Genomic DNA, 19,481 nt, shown 5'->3' with positions numbered 1-19,481 from the left:
CTGTTATCTTTTTCTAAAGTATATTTATTATTCATGACTCCATGCATGAGTTTAGATAAGTATTTTTTGTGAACTCTGCAGTTTGACTGTTTTTCTGTTTATGGGATATGATGGACCATCTCAGTTGCTTAGTGCTACTTCTGTTTTCTGTTAGGCTATTTCAAACGTTTTATAGAGCATAATTCCAAAGAATAAATTATCTTGTTGGTACACAAATCCTCCTATTTACATATGAACATGGCATTCATATAGACACCAGCCATTCTTCTCAAATTTATGCAAAGAAAATCCATGCTCATGAAAGTTTTCAAACAGCGAATAGCAAGGAAAGTAGCTAAACAGCTAGACCAGAATTTAAGAGAATAACTGTAGGTGTTGGTTTTGTTTATTAAACCAGCTCTAGTTTTGGTCTTGTTTGTAGTCTAGGAAATAATCATTAACACCTTACAAAACATTAGCAAAACCACTCTGATGAGTACATTTTCAGCTAACTTGTACCTGTAGGACCATTTGAGCTCTTGCTGAGTTCCATCAGCCTTGACAAAGGAATGATAGAAGGAACGATGACCGGAGCATTTTATTAAACTTGTCTGAAAAGTTGCATTTCTATCATTAGACTTTCTAAACCAAAAAGCCATGCAGAGCTAAGTACAGTGCCACGAGAGGTGTTTCCACTGTCTGTAGGCATCAATGCAGATTCCTGAAACAGGATCCTAGGCTCCGTCTGTGCGTAGGGGAGGCCAGTTCAGAGTTCCTACTCCAGAGGTGGGAGAGTGAGAGTCGAGCAGTTGGCATGAGGGAGCTCACAGATAGGATGAACAGGGTTTATATAACCTCATCCATATGCAAACAGTCCAGTGAGTTGCCAGAGCTGTGCCAGCATGCCACCCACTCAAGTAACATCTTTATTATTCATTGAAAGATGCTGCAGTTTTATTTTGGTGTTGCAGAGCCTGTGTTAGCAGGGGATAAATATTACAGACGGAGGTTATAGAGTTTTTATGTAATAAAGCAAGTTCCTATTGAGAACCTGACTTTTTGTCAGGGAGTAGAGAGGGCCTGTTGTTCCCTAATGGCAGTGAACTGTGCCCTCACCCACGGGGCACAGTCCCATGGGGTCTGCACCCAGTGGGCAGAGACAGGTGCCGGTAACATGCTCCGTTGACCACCCCAGACAGGCCCCTGAGAGATGACTCAGGTCCAGGGTCCATTGAGGGAGCCCAGCCAGGAGCAAAAGAAGATTCAGTCAGAGACAGGAATGGAGACAAGGCTGTAACATGGGTTCATAGTCCCTGCAGGAGTCAGGGCTGAAGATAGGACTGGAAAAAAGACACTATGATGTCTGAGGGGTCCATCCAGGAGATGAACTACCTACAGTGTAGGTCCGGCATCCATCCATAGTTAGGACCAGAGGCAGGGCCAGAGACTGGCATGCCTGTGGCATTGCTGGAGCAGAGACTTATGGCCCCAGGCTGAGCTGAAATGGGGTCCTGAGCCATGGGCAGGGTGGGGGAAGGCCTGAGGAGATGCTGGGCATGGACAGCAAGGCCCATTGGTGCCCTCAGAGCCCTGAGACCTCTGGGTTTTATTCATTAATATAATTTTGTCTTATCATATCAGTGAAATGTGGTAAGATGTGTCTGATTTATATATTACTATTTTCCGAGATTTTGAATGTTCTAGGAAAGAAATAGGTGAGGGGTAGTTCAGTGTTATTTTTTGGTAAAGAGCTTCAGGTTACCTTTGCTCCCATTTAAACATACTTTTTCCAGTACAGATTTAGAGTATAATCTTTACAATTAGCTGCTGGTTAACATTGAAGAGCTAATGCATGTAGCAGATATTGTCTTGTATCTAATCCATTAAAATGTTGAAGTTAAGTTATGATTACCTCACATACCTAAATCCAACTTAGTCTCAACTCTAGATAAATCTCAGAGGGTAATTTAATCTCAGCTAAGTAATTTAATTTTAAAATGAACATTTTTTACCTGTTTTAAAAGGCCTGAAAGGGGAAGTGGGAGAAAAAAAATAAATAAAAGGAAAAAGGCAGATGTGAAACAAAACAACAGATTGTTGTAGCTGCAGTTGAAGGATGACAAAAGAGCAAATGATCATAACTTACAAGTAGAATAAGTAGAAGTGAGATATATAGGGAATGTAGAAAAGGAATTATAAAATGAAGCTAGAAAGAACAGGAAGGAGAGAAGGGAAATCACCTGATCAGCTGTTGAAAGGAGGAGATCAGCCTAAAATCTGGTGCATCGGGAGCAAAGGAGCCTCTGAGCCCAACTAGGCAAAAGAAAACAGAAGACAAAGTGCCACACTGTCTCAGGTTGAATCTGATTTATAAAATAACCCCAGGAGAAATCCTTAACCTTCCATCATGTATACTTCCAAGATTCTTAATTTCAAAAATATGATAGTTTACTGCAGTGTCAGTACAGGCATCTCGTTTTTACAGCTCTCTTGCAGCTGTTACCAAATCTATGAAATTACAGTTACCATTTATTTAACAGCTGTATTTAACTTCTTGAGATCTCTCTGTGCAGTGAGTGTTCTTTCAAACCTTTTCTGAACAGTTTCTTCAAATATTTCTCTGTTACCCCGTTCTGCTTGTTTGCTAGTCCAGTGTTGATTAGCACAGAGCTGTACAAAGATTTGCTCAAATTTGAAATTACGTAAATTTGTTTTTATGGTGCTGAGAATTATAGCATAAAGGGTTGGGCTTGCATAGTATATATATACACACTTAGTATAGTAGTTTTTAACAGTAGTCAAAAATTTTCACTGAATTAAAATATTTTGATTGGTCATGGTGTCAATTAAATTTTCAATTTCTTTTTCTTGCTAGATGAAAACAGTGAAAATGATTACTCATATGTGGTGAGTGTAGTGTTACTATTATCCTGTAAAAGTTCCTGAGGCAAGCACAGAAATTGCTCTAAGAAGCTAACTCCTTTTTTCAGAAAATGTTAATAACTTCCATTGAAGCTAGAATAAGGATGTACACTTTTACCCCTTGGATGTGAATATGATTCCTGAAAAAATGACAGGCGACTGAATGCTCTTTGTCCTACCAAAGGAATTTGTATTAGGTAGAATAATTTCATAGTATAGCGGGGATCCACTGAGATTTGGATTCAAATCACCTGCCCAACACTGCCTGCAGCAGTAGGAGCTCCTTCAGTGCTCATGAAGAGGGGAAAAAAAGCAGCTGAATTCTAATTGAATCTTAACTGTATCTTTCCTAAGGGCAATACAAGGTTACAGTAACCTATTACCCTTGTGGTGGCATCCAAAATGCAGAGAGACATTCCCTCCATTTCCTCCATTTCCCGTGGAACAGAGTTACAAAGGGAGAGTGAAAGATGAATCCAGATCTCCCTGCAACCCTCCTTCTCCCAGCACATTTCACCAACCACCAAACTGGCAGAAAAATCCATGAAGGACTATTAAGCATAAAGACACCATTTCTCTTTCAGGAAGGCATTGAGCTGCAAATTGCTGGAAATGGGAAAATGCTAGGAAAGGATCACTGCATGTCCATCTTACTGTTATGCTCTTCTGTAGGCATCTAATAGTAGCCACTGTGAATGAAGCTGGTGGATGGCTGAAGCTAGATGAAGCTAGATGAAGCTGTGCAGTTGATTCTGTGGTCTCACAGTGAAACAGCCATCTGTTCTTAACTAAATCTTGCAATTTAGTAGGCTGCATCTTGTATTTCTGTTATGTAGGCCAAGGATATAAATCTGACTGAAGTCGTGGCTATTACAATGCTATATGATATAGTTTGATTTTCCTGTTGTCTTTAGAAGGAAATTATCCCCCCAAAATTATTCATTTAAAATGCAAAATCAGAATCTAGAAAGCCTAACTGTATCTCAAGCAATCTTGCTCTATGGTGATATTTGTTACCATATATCATATATATATTGTTCAGCATCATAGTAATGACAGTCTTAAATAGAACAAGGTGCCCTGAGTCCTAGTCCAGTGGCTGTGCTCTAGAAAACAGATCTTTTAATTTTCCAGCAATATCTGTTCCTCATTCACTGAACAGGACGGGTTCTGAAGGAGACTAAATCGAAGTTGCAAAAGCAATCAACTGAACATGAAAAATATCCTAACTTTGAAGTGTCTGTAATAAATGTATGTTTCATGATGGAGTGGAGTACTTCGACTGAGCTATTCCTGGGTAAATAATACATCGACAGTCAGAAACACAAACTCGTGAAAAGGCCAACGGGGTTCACAAAGTACAGTTCACTGTTGGCAAATCATGTGTCAAGTAAAATGAATTGTCTTTGCTGACTTTGTAGTTATAGTTATTACAGATACAGTTATTGTACTTACATAGTGGTAATGTAGAGTTATAATAAATCTTGTCATAAAAATCAGAAAAGAACTGTGAGGATGTTTTTCCTAGCCAATGACTGTTGTTCCATTAGCGTACATTAGCTGTGGTCTGAGAATTATTTTTGTGCATTCTGAGCCACACATAAGCAATGGAATGGAACCTTTAGATTATAGATACTAGAGAGTGTTATTTAAATTCAAGCTGTTTCTATTGATTTTGTTTTGTTTTATTTCTGTATATGCCATGAAAAATATCTCTAAAAGTACTTTCAGGAAAATATTTAGCATCACCAAACATGATCATCCGAAGTGGCATCATCATCCAAAGAGCTAGGCTGCTGACAGAAGTTACAGATTTTATGTAGGGCATCCAGGTTTTTCAGAGTTTTATGAAAAAGATGATTTAATATCTAAGCATTTTGAGTAGCCTAATAATACAACTGACATGCATAAGATAAAGCAGAACCTTGCATACACTTCTTGAAACCTGCTATACTTCTCCCATAATAAATTTTCTTTAATTCTATTTGTCTGCTGGATGTTAGGCATAGTTTTTCTCATACAACATCCTGTTCCTAGCTATTCTTATCTCCTCTTCAGGAACACATGTTGTTAGATTAGTTTATTCACTAGAACACTCAGTCACGCTATCTCTGCTGTAGCACAAGTTCTGTTGTGATGTCAAAAGATAACTTTTTTATCCGGCTGAAATCATAAATACGAAGGGGAAAATGATATCCCATTTAGTGTTGGACAAGGCTGAAAGCTTTAATTAAAAAAAAAAAGTTTACAGTACTTTCTCTAGCATCAATTTCTTCCCCAGCTCTGCTAAACTGTCTACCTACTTACTTAAAAGATTCATCCTTTCATATTGTGGTGTAGTCTCCACTCAGAAATTTCTTGGTCAGTAGCTACTAAAATTCTCCATGTTTTGATTTCTTAACACCAGAAGTGTTTAGTAATGTTCAACAGGTATTGAGTTACTTAAGAAAATTATTTGTAATAATCTATTCGTGATGACTGGGGAAGCACCTCCTCTACAAATAATCACTCCATTTCTTTCTTTTCTTCACTCGAAAAATAAAGAAAAATCACGAAAGAAAAATTCACATTGTTAACAGTAGAGGCAATAGAGGAGACCTTAAATTCCTTTGTATTTAGAGCAAATCTGCCTTACAACATGTTTGAAATCATGTGCTCTCTGATATCACAGATTCAGTCAATTCCAAACCCCACAATAAAGATATTCTGAGTTTCACTGGGAACGAGACGTCTTGTAGAAATTATCGTATAGCATACCAGATGGCATCTTTCTTGCAGACATCACTTCAATGTGCTTCTTCTATTGCCTTGGAGAAGAAAGAACCAAGCATTGCTATCCCTGTAAGTGACTTATGTGTCAGTTTTTTCATGCAGGAATAGGTACATATTTTTTGATTGTGGTATCACTGAAGGATTATCATGAGATTTACGTTCTTTGGAATCGTAGGAAAGCACAGTAGTATGTAAATGTGTTGCAGGTGAGACCATCTCATACAGTCTGCATTATGTTTTTCAATATCAGGACCAGCTTTAGGCACAGGCAAAGTAGGCACTGCCTGCAGAAGCACACTGGTGGGGCTGGCACTGAATCGTAGACTAGCAAAATGAAGAGATAGCATTATAGTCTGAAAGCAATAGCACCTGCTCCAGGTTCCACTTGCACTGGCTTGGAAAAACTATCCAAGCAGCCCCTCTAAGTCTCCTGAACTGGCAAAGAACAAAGAGATCTAAAGAGCTGCAAGTTCCCATCACAAAAGACTTGACCCTAATCCCCACATTCCTGGCTCTGCTCTGTGCCTTCCTTTGCCTTTGCCTCACTACTACCTTTGGCAGAAGAAGGAGGAAAAAAAAGTCTCACAGATAACATGGTACTCTAGCAATGAGTCCGATAGTCAGGGATGACGACAAGGCGAAAAGCTGACTGTATTTCTCCTTATTTTCTTTCCCCTTACTGAGCAACCTTATGTTGTGTTGATGGGCTCAGACATGTAGTTATACTGGCAGAGGACAGAGTTGGAGGAGAGTGTGCAGTGGGACCAACAGTGCTATAAACATCCAGTGCTGGGGCCATGGAGATAGTTAGACACAGTACCAACAGCTATATGAGGAAATGTGTCTGGGGAGTCACTCAAAAACTGAGTTTTGCCTACACTGTTGCTAGGCATTGAGCCAAGCACTTCTCATCACTGGCAGCATAACTTCCATGCTGTTTATGGTGAGGTAAGGAAGAAGCAGTTTGACCATGAAACTGGTATACTGATTTTTGGCTGTGCCTTCTTGTGGGCAGAACATTTTTGTTGGTGGGGGACACAAGATGCAGAGACATTTGTGTCTATGTATGTGTGGGAAACACAAGAGTCAATCATGCATAATCCTTTCAGTGAGTGGGATTATGCTTCACTAGGTCTCTTTCTGATATCAGTTTTTCTGCTTATGGGGAAAGGGGAAGACAAAGTCAGGAATCCTTTTCAAAGGAATTCATGATTTCTCAATCAACTAAGAAAAATTCAGCAAGGATTTAATTCTCATCTTGTTTAGGATAATGTTGTTCTCAATTTGTTCTCTGAAGAGCTTGCCCAGCCTTTCAAATTTGCTTACCCAAGGAAAGTCCACTATATTTCAACTCAACATAGCCTACCCTCCTCCTTACAGCCTTGCTACTGACTGGGCACAACCCTAAAGGGATTATGCTCTATGTACAAAGATATTGATTCACAGTAGAAAAAACTCTGCAAAATAGGGAAGATTTACAGACGAGTGTGAACAAATGTATTTGTATCTCCATGAGACTGAGATTCTTATCAATTTGATATATCTACTTTCTCTGAGAAAAAAAAAAATATCCATTAATCTGTTTGAAGTACATTTAGCTATTTGTGCACACTGTACTCTTACCAAAAAAAATGCTCTATATTGCATATATTTACATGCTATTGTTCTTAAATACTTGAGAAAGCTCCTAAAAGTTCTCCAGCAATTACAGATTTACCAGCGCCTGATAAGCCTTCAGTACTTTTTTGAGAGACCTAATGAACCTTTCATAGTTCATGTAGTAACATATCAAATCAGTAAGAAGACCTGGAGTAATGTAAGCTCTCATAACAGGCCTGTCTAAGGCAACTTTCCAACCTCATGAAAGATCTTCTATGGCTCAACTAAAATTACTCTACAAAGTCATTATGGACTTCAGTTTGCATGAGATGTTCCACAAATCCAAGCAGCAATATCAGAGTGAAAGGTCATCCAGTTTTAGTCCAAGGACTAGTCAGGCTGGAGTTGAAACTCTTGTAGTATTGTTAATTTTAAATATCCAAGTAAGTTTAGAGTCTGTTCTGCGACTGCTCAGGAAGCCTCTGCAGGTCACTTGCAGAGACTCTGTATTATAATGTGTCGGTCAGGCTGTAGGTTTAGATTTCTATGAAACAGTTTTCTGCCATAGTATCATCAATCCCAAATGATGCCCTTGACAGATATCTATAACTTCCTTATGCTTGGAATTAAATTCCTCCTTAGAGATGGTCATTGCTTGAGATTCACAACGGACAAGAAAAACAAAGAAAAGTAACTAATGTGTTCAATAAATGAAGTTCTACTGGACAGGATTCTTCTTAGACTTGTACCCTGAATATACCCATTTTCTGCCTTTTTTGCTAAGTCCTTAGATCCTGTTATGAAAAGCAAAAGTTTAGTAAACATTCCTCTCAGAACAAAGATGTAAAATATTTCCATCTTGAGAGAAACTGTCTCAAAAATGAAACATTGATGGAAAATACATCGTGAGGTATTTGGTTTCTTGTGCAGAAAACGAACTTTGCTTTAATTTTAAATTAATTATCTTTTATTAGATTTTTTCCAGTTATAGTTGATAGAATATACATCCTTTCTAGAAATTATGCAACTCTCATATGTCTGCCTGCTATCATTCATGTTTTTGTAAGAAAAGGACATAAATTTAGAATTTTATTTAGCAGAAATATTCTTTTAATTATTCATTTGAAATGGTGACCTTTTCATGTTGAATTATTATATGTTGGCATGAAGGTTTTCTTGTGTATTATAATATTTTACGGTTGAAGAAATCATGCAGATAATCTAATTACTTTGACTAAAATTGTTGTGCCGTTTATGTCTTTTGCTGTGCTACAGGAGAGAAACTGTGAAATGTATTCATTATCGATTCATTAAAGGGTTTTGCTATTATACAAGCAGAGATGCAGACCACTACTATGTTATATTAAAAGGGGAAAGGGGAAGGCATAGTAAACCATGCCATAGGCTATGGTTTATGTATTGCATTTCCTAATGTCTTGTGAAATGTAAAAATCTACAACAAACAGATATTGAAAGTGTAACTGGTATGAAGATTCTATTCAGATTTAAGTGCTCTAGGTTGCTTTTGAATCTTGCTATTTTCTGCATTTGTTTTGACTGCTCTCATCATTCAAGATTGACGCTTGGATGGGTGTGTAGGAGGAAGCAGCAGCAGCAGGCTTACAGCTTGCAGACAAAAAAAAATCTGCCTTATCTGATGACTATTATTGAAAATGCGAGGTGTAGCCTAGGCTGGGTAATGAAGGGGAGCGAGCGAGGGGGAGCAAGAAGCATGGAGCTGCATACTGATGAGTGTAGGAGTACTTGATAAAAAGAATTCTTGCTGCTAGCAGTGCATTGCTCATTGTGGAGTATTCCAACAATCACATATAACGGAGAACAGCTTAGCTGACAGCTTGATATGCTTCCCCCCCCCCCCCCCACCACTGTATGACGTACTGGGTCTGTAGTAAAGATTAATAACTAAGAAATGTAGAGCTAGGATCAGATCTTATGCTATATACTGCCCTGTAAACTATGTTTTACTTCTGACTTTTCTGCTTGCTGAAAACATTAATCTGTCAAGCTGGCGGGCTCCTTTGATACCAACTTTCCCAGGAACACGATGTGGCAATGCCACCTCTCAGCCCAGGACTACCGCTATTATCCAGTGGATGGTTATTCGTTGCTTAAACGCCTCCCTCTTCACCCTCCTACAGGACCCCGATGCCCTGTCCAGACAGTGGGACAATGGTTGGAAAATATTGGGCTACCTCAGTACGAAAACCACTTGCTGGCTAATGGATTTGACAATGTGCAATTTATGGTAAGAAATCTTCTGTGCATAGCTGTGTATATACACTGTAGCTGCCTTTTTTGTCTGTCTCTTATGTGATCATAAAAACGTTAGAGCTATTCTGCATTGCACTAAGAAGATCTGTTTAGTGTTTCACTTCTCTATGTCTAGCTAAATTAATATATAAACTGTCCTTGTATAAACTTCCAAATTGTACACGTTACAAAATACTCTAGCCAGAGATATGATAAAAGAAAAACTGAATATTAGGGCTCTCTCTCCCCCTCATCAATTTTCAGATTAAAAAGAAAAATGCACAGTTCTTTTAATCCATTGCAGGATTTTCACAGTATGTAAAAGCTGTAAACACCCCTATCTGCAATACATCACGTTATTACTTTCATTTAAACATTAACATCATTGAAGTGATAACTAAATAACATGCAATGCATTGAGAGTTATTTTAATACCAGAAAATTATTTAAAGAAGTGAATGCATCTGCAAGTGATTCTGGATGCCTCAGTTAAATGTTTTTGCATCTTAGATAATCAGGCTGTGGGATTCACTTGTTGAAACATATGCCCTATGTGGAAAAGTAATGCATTCCTTTTAATAGTTCCATTTTCATGTTTTAACTCTAGGCATTTATCAGGAACATATGAATGAAATAAAATTGTATGTACTTCAGAATTTACAGTATTACCATGTGGTGTAAAGTAACATAGACCTGTCATGCACAAACTTTCCATTCAAATGAATATTGACAGTAAAGAGAGAAGCTTACTTGTAAGGTTGTTATATAATAACTTTTCTGCCTGCTTCAGTATTCCCATTACTTGAACCTCTTGCAAAAGTCCTGACTATATTTCTTATAAAGTATCAAAGTTTAAAATATTATTAATCACCCCTTCTTAAGATATTTTTAGTAACCATGTATATCTTGGAACAGTTCTAACTTTCTGAATATTATGACTGTAAAATCATCATGAGTTGTGTTTTTCCTACTTAATTTCTTTTGCCAACATTATTATGTGCCTGTGGGTTACTGATCAGAAAATTAAGGCACAGATCTCTGCCGTTTCCACATTATAATAGTGTAGAGGTTTCTTGCTGTTTTTACATGGCTGCCATGTGATTTTTTGCTTGTATCACTAAAAATCATTAGAGACTTTACCTTTAAATATTCTTGAAAACAAAGCTGCAAGGGTGCACTGTCAGCCCCGCAATGTAAAAAAAAAATTCTAAAATGTGTTTCAAGCTACAGTTTCCCAAAATGTAGCCACGTATTCTTATATATATTGTAGCATTAGTTACATAAGTAGATGATCATTTAGTCTTAAAGAGACTACAGAGGGAAATTGTTCACCAGGAGCTGTAGGTGGCATAACAAATGCAGAGGGGTACGCCTACCACAGGTAAATGATGAGCACCAGAGAAGCCAAAGAAACTACCCTGGAGGGCTTTCCAGTCATCCCCTGGCTCTGAAGGGCTCTGAACCACATTCTGGGGGAATTTATGAGACTTTCATTTCCTGCGTCTCTTACTAGTACACTTCGGTAAACATATAAATCACATACCAGATTCTGTTATTCAATACAATATGCAAATCAAACTTTTCAGGTATCGGGCAGATTAAGTTATGCCTGCATACTTGTATGTTAGCTCATGTTTTCTGGTTATTTTAATTTAAGCCTTTACTGAAGGGGTTTGTTCTTAAATATATATCACAGCTAAAATACATAATTACTCTTAATATCAGTTGGGGTAGAATGCATATGTGAATGGAAGATTAGACTCTTAAATGCAATGGTAAGCAAAAAGCTGGAAAATTGCCTAGTAATAAAAAATGTATAATTTCAGTAATTTAATAATTCCTAATTTATTGATTTCACACTGTTCATCATGCTGTTACATATTTCAGTTTTTGTTTGTACCAGAAATTGAATAGTTCCCATATTTTATTGGAAACAAAAATGATCAGAAAACACCAATTTCTTTGTATAATACTCTTTTACATATATCAGCATCATGTAAGGAAAGCCTTTTCTGAAAATTTAAATGAGTGATTTTTAAAATATTTTCCATTCTAGCCAAAATGTTAGAGAGAAAATTAAACTTGGAAAGTATATAGGGAAATGAGAGAAAAAAGACTGCTATGCTAAGAGAAAAATTCAGATTACTCCAAACTTAAATGTGTTGTAGTCTTCCTTAATATGAGAACTGCTTTACCTTTATTAAAGTGGTTTGCATATTAAGCTATATTTTGCAACCTTATTAAATTAAGTGTTTCAGATAGGTTAGCTGCTTTACATTGAACAACTGTATTACTTCAATGCAGTAAAAATCAGTTAGACATATTTGTTCTTTATTCTGTACCATATCCCTGCTTTTGTTTTTCTGGAAGCACATTCTGACCTGCATTTATTCATTCTGTTGCCTAAGCAACAACCATCACACTCCTATTAAGTACGATTTAGTAGTACAGGTCTTACTAGATGTTCAGAACAGGAGAGGGACTATCACAATGATATAATTAATGTCCATGGAACAACATACATCTGAGAACAAATATATCCTATTTATACTACTCTCAGCAGCAAAATTCTATTAATTAAATTAGCATTCTAATAAAAAAAGTGGTTTTCGGATAAAAAGATTTCACAGTTAATCATTCATTAGCTCATAGAAATTAACTCCTTGTGTTTAGTCCCCCTTGGGCATTAGGAAAGTTATTCACTAGGCTGTGCTTAGAATTAGGAAGATTTGTTTGTGTTACCTGAAGTGTGTGGACTTTATAGTAAGAAACAGCCTGTTTCCTATTAACTTTACATTATGAATATTTTTTCCATAGTTCATCAATATATGTTTTAAAAATAGGTTGAAACACAGCATTAAAAAATCAGTTGTGTTTTCACGAACTACTTTATTTCTACTTGTAGCATATTTGCACACATAGCAAGTGCAGTTCCTTCCTACTATTAGTGTCATGCAGGAATGACACTTGCATAATATTTAGTAGGCCCAAAGCAGATTCAGTCCTAAGACTTGGTTCATGTAGGAGTAGAATCATACTTGAATACTTATATATATATATGCAGTCATTATTAACTTTGATATTTTGTTGTGTAATACACAACAAAAGTCTGCAGAGTCTGTCAGATGTAAAAATTTGTAGTGACTTTGTGCAGAGATACTCTATATTTGAAGGTGCAGATGATACTGCAGTTTCATAATGTAAAAGCTCTTTTGCAGTTAAACTAATTCTAAAGTGCAAAAAAGCAGTTAGATCAGTCATAAATTGCAGTATATGCACTAGATATAAACAATAAGGAAACCTAATGAATCCGTGAACATCTTTTGATGCATAGGTCCCACGGATATTCCTGGGACAAGCTATAATCTTTATGCAGACTCGCAGGCCTACATAACTCAGTATGCTGAGAAAAAAAGTTAAATTGCAGAGAAACAGATGAAATTATACAAATGTGCGAGGTCACTAGATCCTTGCATGCAGCTTTCTAAACTCTGGAGCTTCATCAAAGACTCCATTCTGGATTCACAGAGATAAAAGCAGTTCAATCAAATCACTTCTCAGTGGGGACTAGTTCTGATTAAGGACTGCATATGACTATCTATTTATAGGTTGTTCTAATCGTTTAAGTTATTCTGAAATTTTATCACTTGCTTAATATTGCAATTTGATGAAGATAATGTATCCTAAAAAGATTTGTAAACACTGTATGAGAGAAAGAGGGACCAGGCAACTAAAATGAATTAACAGAAAAATATGAAGCATTTTATTATATTTTTTGACATTCCAAAATATTGTTCACTAGTAACAGTTAGTAACCTGAATTGACATTAGACACTAGACTTTCATGGCTGCTGTGAACTTATAGACATGCACCTCTACCCCTTCAAGTACTTAAATGGCTTGCGTTGCCTGAGGGTCTGAGTATTGCCTAAGTAATTTTTTAAATTCTCTGTTTTTCACTGTTGGGAAACTAAAGCATAGAGTGACTGCAGGGTGGAATTTCATAGAATGGTTTGGGTTGGAAGGGACCTTAAAGATCATCTAGTTCCAACACCCCTGCCACGGGCAGGGACACCTTTCCACTAGACCAGGTTGCTCAAAGCCCCATTCCAGCCTGACCTTGAACACTGCCAGGGAACGGGCATCCACAACTTCTCTGGGCAACCTGTTCCAGTGTCTCACCACCCTCACAGTAAAGAATTTCTTCTAATATCTAATCTAAATCTACCCTCTTTCAGTTTAAAACCGTTATCCCTCGTCCTGCCACTACATGCCCTTGTAAAAAGCCCCTCTCCTGCTTTCCTGTAGGCCCCCTTCAGGTACTGGAAGGCTGCTAGAAGGTCTCCCCGGAGCCTTCTCTTCTCCAGGCTGAACAACCCCAACTCTCTCAGCCTGTCTTCATAGGAGAGGTACTCTAGCCCTCTGATCATCTTCATGGCATTTAAAAATGCTTATACATTTGAGATAAGAGGCGTTAGTTCTTAAAATAGCTGCTAACATAATGTTTAACAGATCAATTCAGTTGCTTAAACATCGTAGACCTAGTACCAATTGAGATACTGTAGGAAATCCAGGAGATCCAGACAGGGATGACAGATATTACTGCGGACCAGAGACAGCCAGACCCTTTAGGATTAGCAGCTGGAGTCTGGGTGGGACACCGCTGAGCATCTGAGAAGGCTCCAGAGTCCTGATGTTTATGCAGCAAAAATGAATCTTAAATGTTGTAGATCACACAGAGCTTGTGACATGTCTAGGAACTGAATATCTTGAGTTTCCACCTAGTAACTTAGTTGCATATGCGTTTCTTTTACTTCTAATAATTTTCTGTATTTGTATTCAACCTATGAACTTACCTGCACATGTATTTACCTGGTTTCACAGCGCTAGGCATGGACTACCTTCTCCATTCCCCTTAGCTGCCTGTTTTAGATTTAGTTTTGAGTTAAGTTTTGAATTTTCTTTCTCTCTTCCACTCTCTCTTTTGTTTTGTTTCTTTTATTCTTTTTTTTTTTTTACTAGGTCTGGAGGTTTATTAGTCAGCTGAAGTTTATCTGGAGACTGTCCTCTCTCAGGTGTTATTCCTGGGATTTGCTGTCCTGGAATACCCAGTAATTCTTCTTGCCTTTAGTCTCTCTGGAGGATCTTAAACTCTGTATCAGATATAAAGGACAGAAGCATTTTTATTTCTTTAGAGTGAAATGCACCTGAAAGAAATTCTCTATGTGCATTGGCTCCAAGTCCTGCACTCATAGAGACCACCACAGCTTTTATCCAAAAACACCTGGTGCAGAGATTGATGACTTGAGCATTAGATGAAAGCTTGAAAGAGTGAGTCAGTCTGCCAGCACCTTTCTTAAATTAGCTATGCTGCATATGATGAAAAAGAGGCCAATGTTTGACAAGGGTTCTAGTCTGTAGTGAGTTTAGTGACTTTCAGAAGCCAACTCCTAACGTGCTTAGGAGAGCAGATCAACCTTTGCAACATCCAGGCTCTGAGCTCTCCAGGCCCATAATGGCTACTGCAGAGACTCGTCGGGGCACTCATGTATCACCTGAAGCATAAGAAGATTCAGAGAGCATTGTGTGTGTGTAGTTTACCCAGAAATTAAGAACTGTTTCAGGCAACCTTAAAACTGGCAGTCAGTGATATGCAGCAAACCACTTCTTTAGCAGAGTAGCAGGAATATGAGTCGCACTGATGCTGGAATAAGCTGTGGTTTAAGATTTTTGGTACATCTAGTAAAATCTTAGAATATATGCCTGGAACCATGAGTTTCAATCCCCTCATCTGGACCTCACTTGCAAACCCCAGGACTTGCTTTTAGATTCATGGAAGATCTACAGAACTTGACACTAAGACTGTGGCACTCCTCTCAGTGCCAGTGTGGCCCTGGCTTCTTCCCTGAGCAAAGTGGCTCTTTGTCACTCTACTCTCTTCTGAGTCTTCCTCTCCTTCACCTCAGTAACCTTTTGCGACTGTGGCTCCTGAGGCAGACCAGCTCTTCCCTTAGTCCAACCTGTTAGCCAAACATAGGGTTGGGCAGAGTTAAAGTTCAAATACAGACATCTACGTGTGTACCAGGCAGTAGGTGTTTAGGACTCAGTTCAGTTGCCCACGTATTGGAATCACTTGAGATGTCTGAGACATCTGTGTAGGCCTGGAATATATGGTACAGGATCTGTGAAAAACCCATACCCGTCTGGAGCTTCAGTTGGATTCCAGGCAATGTACATTTGCAGCACCTCAAATGACACTAAATTCGTATCTGTGGGCAACTAGGTGAAGCACCTAATCAGTCATTAAAGCCAATGGAGCATGGAATGCAATTTAGCTGACTGGCTGACTAACTATTAGGGTACTTATTTTAGGATAAATTAAAGTAGATTCACCTGGTCAGCTGAATCACTGTCTAGGCTGTATTGATTTTTTTTACTAGATCTCCTTAAGCTATCATGTAGACACAAAAATTTCAATGGCTCAATTTGGGCTAGAATCCAGCCAGGGTTCACTGAAAAGGAAACACAAAGTATTTTTATTAAAGCTTTTTCTCCTCCCTCGGAACATCCAGCCCTGAGGCTTCAAGATCATCTTTTTCATCCCAGTAGGGATTCTTACTATAAAACCTGCAAGTAATGCTCAGGTGGGTGCCAGAGATGAAGACTGTGCCTGTCATCCTGAAATAGCAGCAGATCTAACAAATAAACCCATTCCACATGCTCCAGTTAATGCTTCTGCCATGCTATTCCTCAAGCTGGTCAAGAGAGAGAAGGGCTTATTAATGTACTCCTCAATATCGCAAGTGTTTGCACTGTCTTTCTGTCTTGAGGTCTCAGACCGCTCTACTTCATCCTATGTGAACGCATATAGATCTGGAGAGGCAGAGCTCATTCCCCAGTGGAAAGGGATTTTAGAGGAATCTGCTTCATGTTTATATATCTATATATGTAATGTGTGTGTGTGTGAAAAGCACAGGCACTGCAGTCTGGTGACTGATCCTGCACTTGACAAAGGACTTTATGAAAATTTGAGCAGTAATGATTGCTCGACAGAGGAAAGAAAAACAAGGCAGAATTTTTGTGTATTTCACTTGAACAATTGATTCACAAGGAACCCATGTCCAAACAGACTGTTGACTTCATTAAGGCATCCTGGGTACGGTGGATTTGTTGAGAGTCAGAGGGAGTGTGTTTTCATATAAACCTGTCTTGACAGTTGTATCTTGAAGGTATAATCAGGTATGGGTCCATCTGTCTGTCTGCTAGGTTCTGCTAAGTTTACCTTTAGGTAAGGGTTTCTTTGGTTGTTCTGGAATATTTGGCCATCTCTATTTATATTTTGCTCCACACAAGGTTGTACATACAAGGCACACAGGCAGGACTTCAGGCTGTACACTTGGTAGACAATTCAAGTGCCAGTATGTGCAGTGGAATGCCCTTCCACTCACCTCTGCCATTCAGGTTAGTGACATCCAGTGTATACGTGCCTCTGGAAAGCTCACTCTAGAGCAATCTGAGAGAAAAGAGCTTGTCCAATGTACATATTGATGCATCAGGCTTAGTCTTACCCTCACTAAGAACAGAGGGCCAAATCCAGATGTTGAAAGCCATTGCATGTACAGTCACCACTAAAAGTGAAACTATTTCTGGTACGTATCTGTGAGTATGGTACTTGAGGACTGGGATTAGTCCCATCTGTTGTAACAGTATGTTAAATGTTAATGTGAAATGTTGTGCTTAAGCTAAAAGCCCGCCTAGTGCAGAGACTGACCTTCATCTCAGTCTACAACCACTGATGAACTGTAGTCTGAGACTACATATGTGAGGAATTGTCTATTGGCCCTAAATACAAGTTTATGAGAAACTAGTAGCAAATATTTCATCTGAAAGTTAGGTTGATAAAGCAGGTGAAAAATCTAATAATGATATAATAAAGTGTGACATTTTAGTTAGAGATGTAATGCCAATCTAATGTTCTTGCTATGTATTTATTTAAGGCCAAAACCTTTCAGCTGATTTTATTACCAAAAAGGACAATGATAAATTTCAAGAATTAGAAATGTTTGTGTATAGAATGATGTACATAATGCTATTCTTCATAACTTATGAAAGACATGGAAAACAAGACAATATGTAAAGGTCATTAAAAATAACAGAAAGTTTAAAGGATAAGAGAGGCGGAAAGTCTAAGAGTTTCTACTCTTCAGAGTGAAAAACTGAAGATTCAAAGGACAATCAGTTTATAATTGTATTTACATTGTAGGTAAATAATGGAAAGCTTTGCAATGGAAGGCAATGGTAGACTTGAAACCAGTGGCCTGTATGTAATAGAAAGTTACAGCTTATTCCTAGTTGTTTCACATGGGAATACTTCTTAATAAAATAAAATAAAATAAAAAAAAAAACAAACCAAAAAAAACAATAAAAGGAATTTTAAAAGAAAGACAATATACAGTTGTGTGTATTACTGTTTTAGAACAATATTGTCCAACAAGAAACGATTAAATGGAATCTGGACCAATAGGTAAATTAATTTCAAGCAATGACAGACTTCCCTGACTCGGTTAAAGATGTTTGAAGGACACAGCAATAAGGAGGAGCTTGATTACAGATAATCACATTGTAGGATTCTGAAGGAGTTATCGGGTGAAGATTAATGGGTACTAACAGATAACTGGAAATAAGCATAAGATTCTTGGACATATTAACCTTTATGAAGGAAGACTGGGTGATGTAACAAAAACTCATGTAGTTATATGAACAAGTGTTAATGCAGATGAATAAAATGGAAACAATCGAAAATAAAGAAAAGAGATAATACATCATAAAAGAACAGGTAAATAACCAAAATACAGTAAGGAAAACATTAGGAGAGAAAATAACATTTCATTAACAACATGAGTAGGATATATTCAGAAAAGGTTTTATCAATATGTCATAGCTAAAAGGAATATTAAGAAAGTTATGACCACAGCTTGAAGTCAGATAACAGTAATGTTAGTTTTAGCATAAAGAACAAAGCACGAGAATTAGTGAAATACAGTGTTAATGAAGACCACTGAGATATTAGAGAGAGGGAGAAAAAGAGAGAGGGAGTGCATAGTGCAAGCAGATAAAAGAGTACTTGGTTAATTAAAATATCTGAATCATCTAGGTTAGGTGATGTTTGATGAAGAGTCTTAAGAAACTGAAGAGGAAATACTAGATCATTTAGCAATCATCTTTGAGAACTCCTGGAGAATCAATGAATTATTAGAGGACAAAAAAAAATACAAATATAGTACCAATATGTATTTTAGATCACAGGATTCATCCTCAGTATAGATTTCCAGACTCCTGATGTCTTTGTTGTCAACCTTTCACCATACAACTAATGCCTTATTCAAGAAGAGAATGGATGGTGATGTTATTAGCAACAGATAGTTACTGCCATCAGTAGCGAGTCTGGTGGGCAGAAAATGGGGAAGTGAACAGAATGTCAGAATGGAATGTAATGGGAAGAGAATAAAGAAAAATGAAGTAACTGTGCAGCTGGGAGATGAACAAAATATTTAAGGGAAACCAGTAAAGAAACAGATGCATTGTACAACGCATTGTGCCTCTCATCTTGTAGATGAGAAGCTTTCCTTCCATCAAAAATAATTTAAATTTTGACAAGGGAGACAAGATTAATTTTGCTAGTGAAACTACAGCTACCTTTTAAAAGCTGTTCTAGAATATGATGGACTGGAATTGCCATACAAGCAAGTCATTCCTGGTATAGAGTTTGCCTGACTGCTGCTAAATTTCCTGGGCACCTAAACTTTCTCTCCTTCAGTTTAGAGATCTTCTGTTTTCCCAAATATTGGTGAAAATGTTTCCTTCTCCCAACCCCCATGCCCATATATTTTTTTATGGTACCAACACCCCAGCATCAGTTTTAACTTTTTTAATGACAA

The 19,481-nt window shown here is 37.7% G+C and overlaps 1 protein-coding gene across 17 annotated transcripts in view; it reads left to right on the top strand.

The window, feature by feature from the left end:
* The window catches only part of ANKS1B (ankyrin repeat and sterile alpha motif domain containing 1B), a 465,181-nt gene that overhangs the window by 240,436 nt on the left and 205,264 nt on the right, over window positions 1-19,481 (top strand). For 14 of the 17 annotated variants that reach the window (XM_068400473.1, XM_068400472.1, XM_068400471.1 and 11 more), the window contains exon 1: window positions 9,338-9,538. In XM_068400473.1, coding sequence (XP_068256574.1) covers window positions 9,338-9,538 — 201 coding nt within the window. Of the gene's footprint in view, window positions 1-9,337; window positions 9,539-19,481 lie in introns of those variants that run through there. The other 3 variants (XM_068400458.1, XM_068400457.1, XM_068400456.1) reach the window with 1 other exon arrangement.

Source organism: Nyctibius grandis, chromosome 5, assembly GCF_013368605.1.
Source record: "Nyctibius grandis isolate bNycGra1 chromosome 5, bNycGra1.pri, whole genome shotgun sequence".
Taxonomy (NCBI): Eukaryota; Metazoa; Chordata; class Aves; order Nyctibiiformes; family Nyctibiidae; genus Nyctibius; species Nyctibius grandis.
The sequence above is the reverse complement of the archived record's forward strand: the minus strand, read 5'-3'. Positions and strand labels throughout refer to the sequence as shown.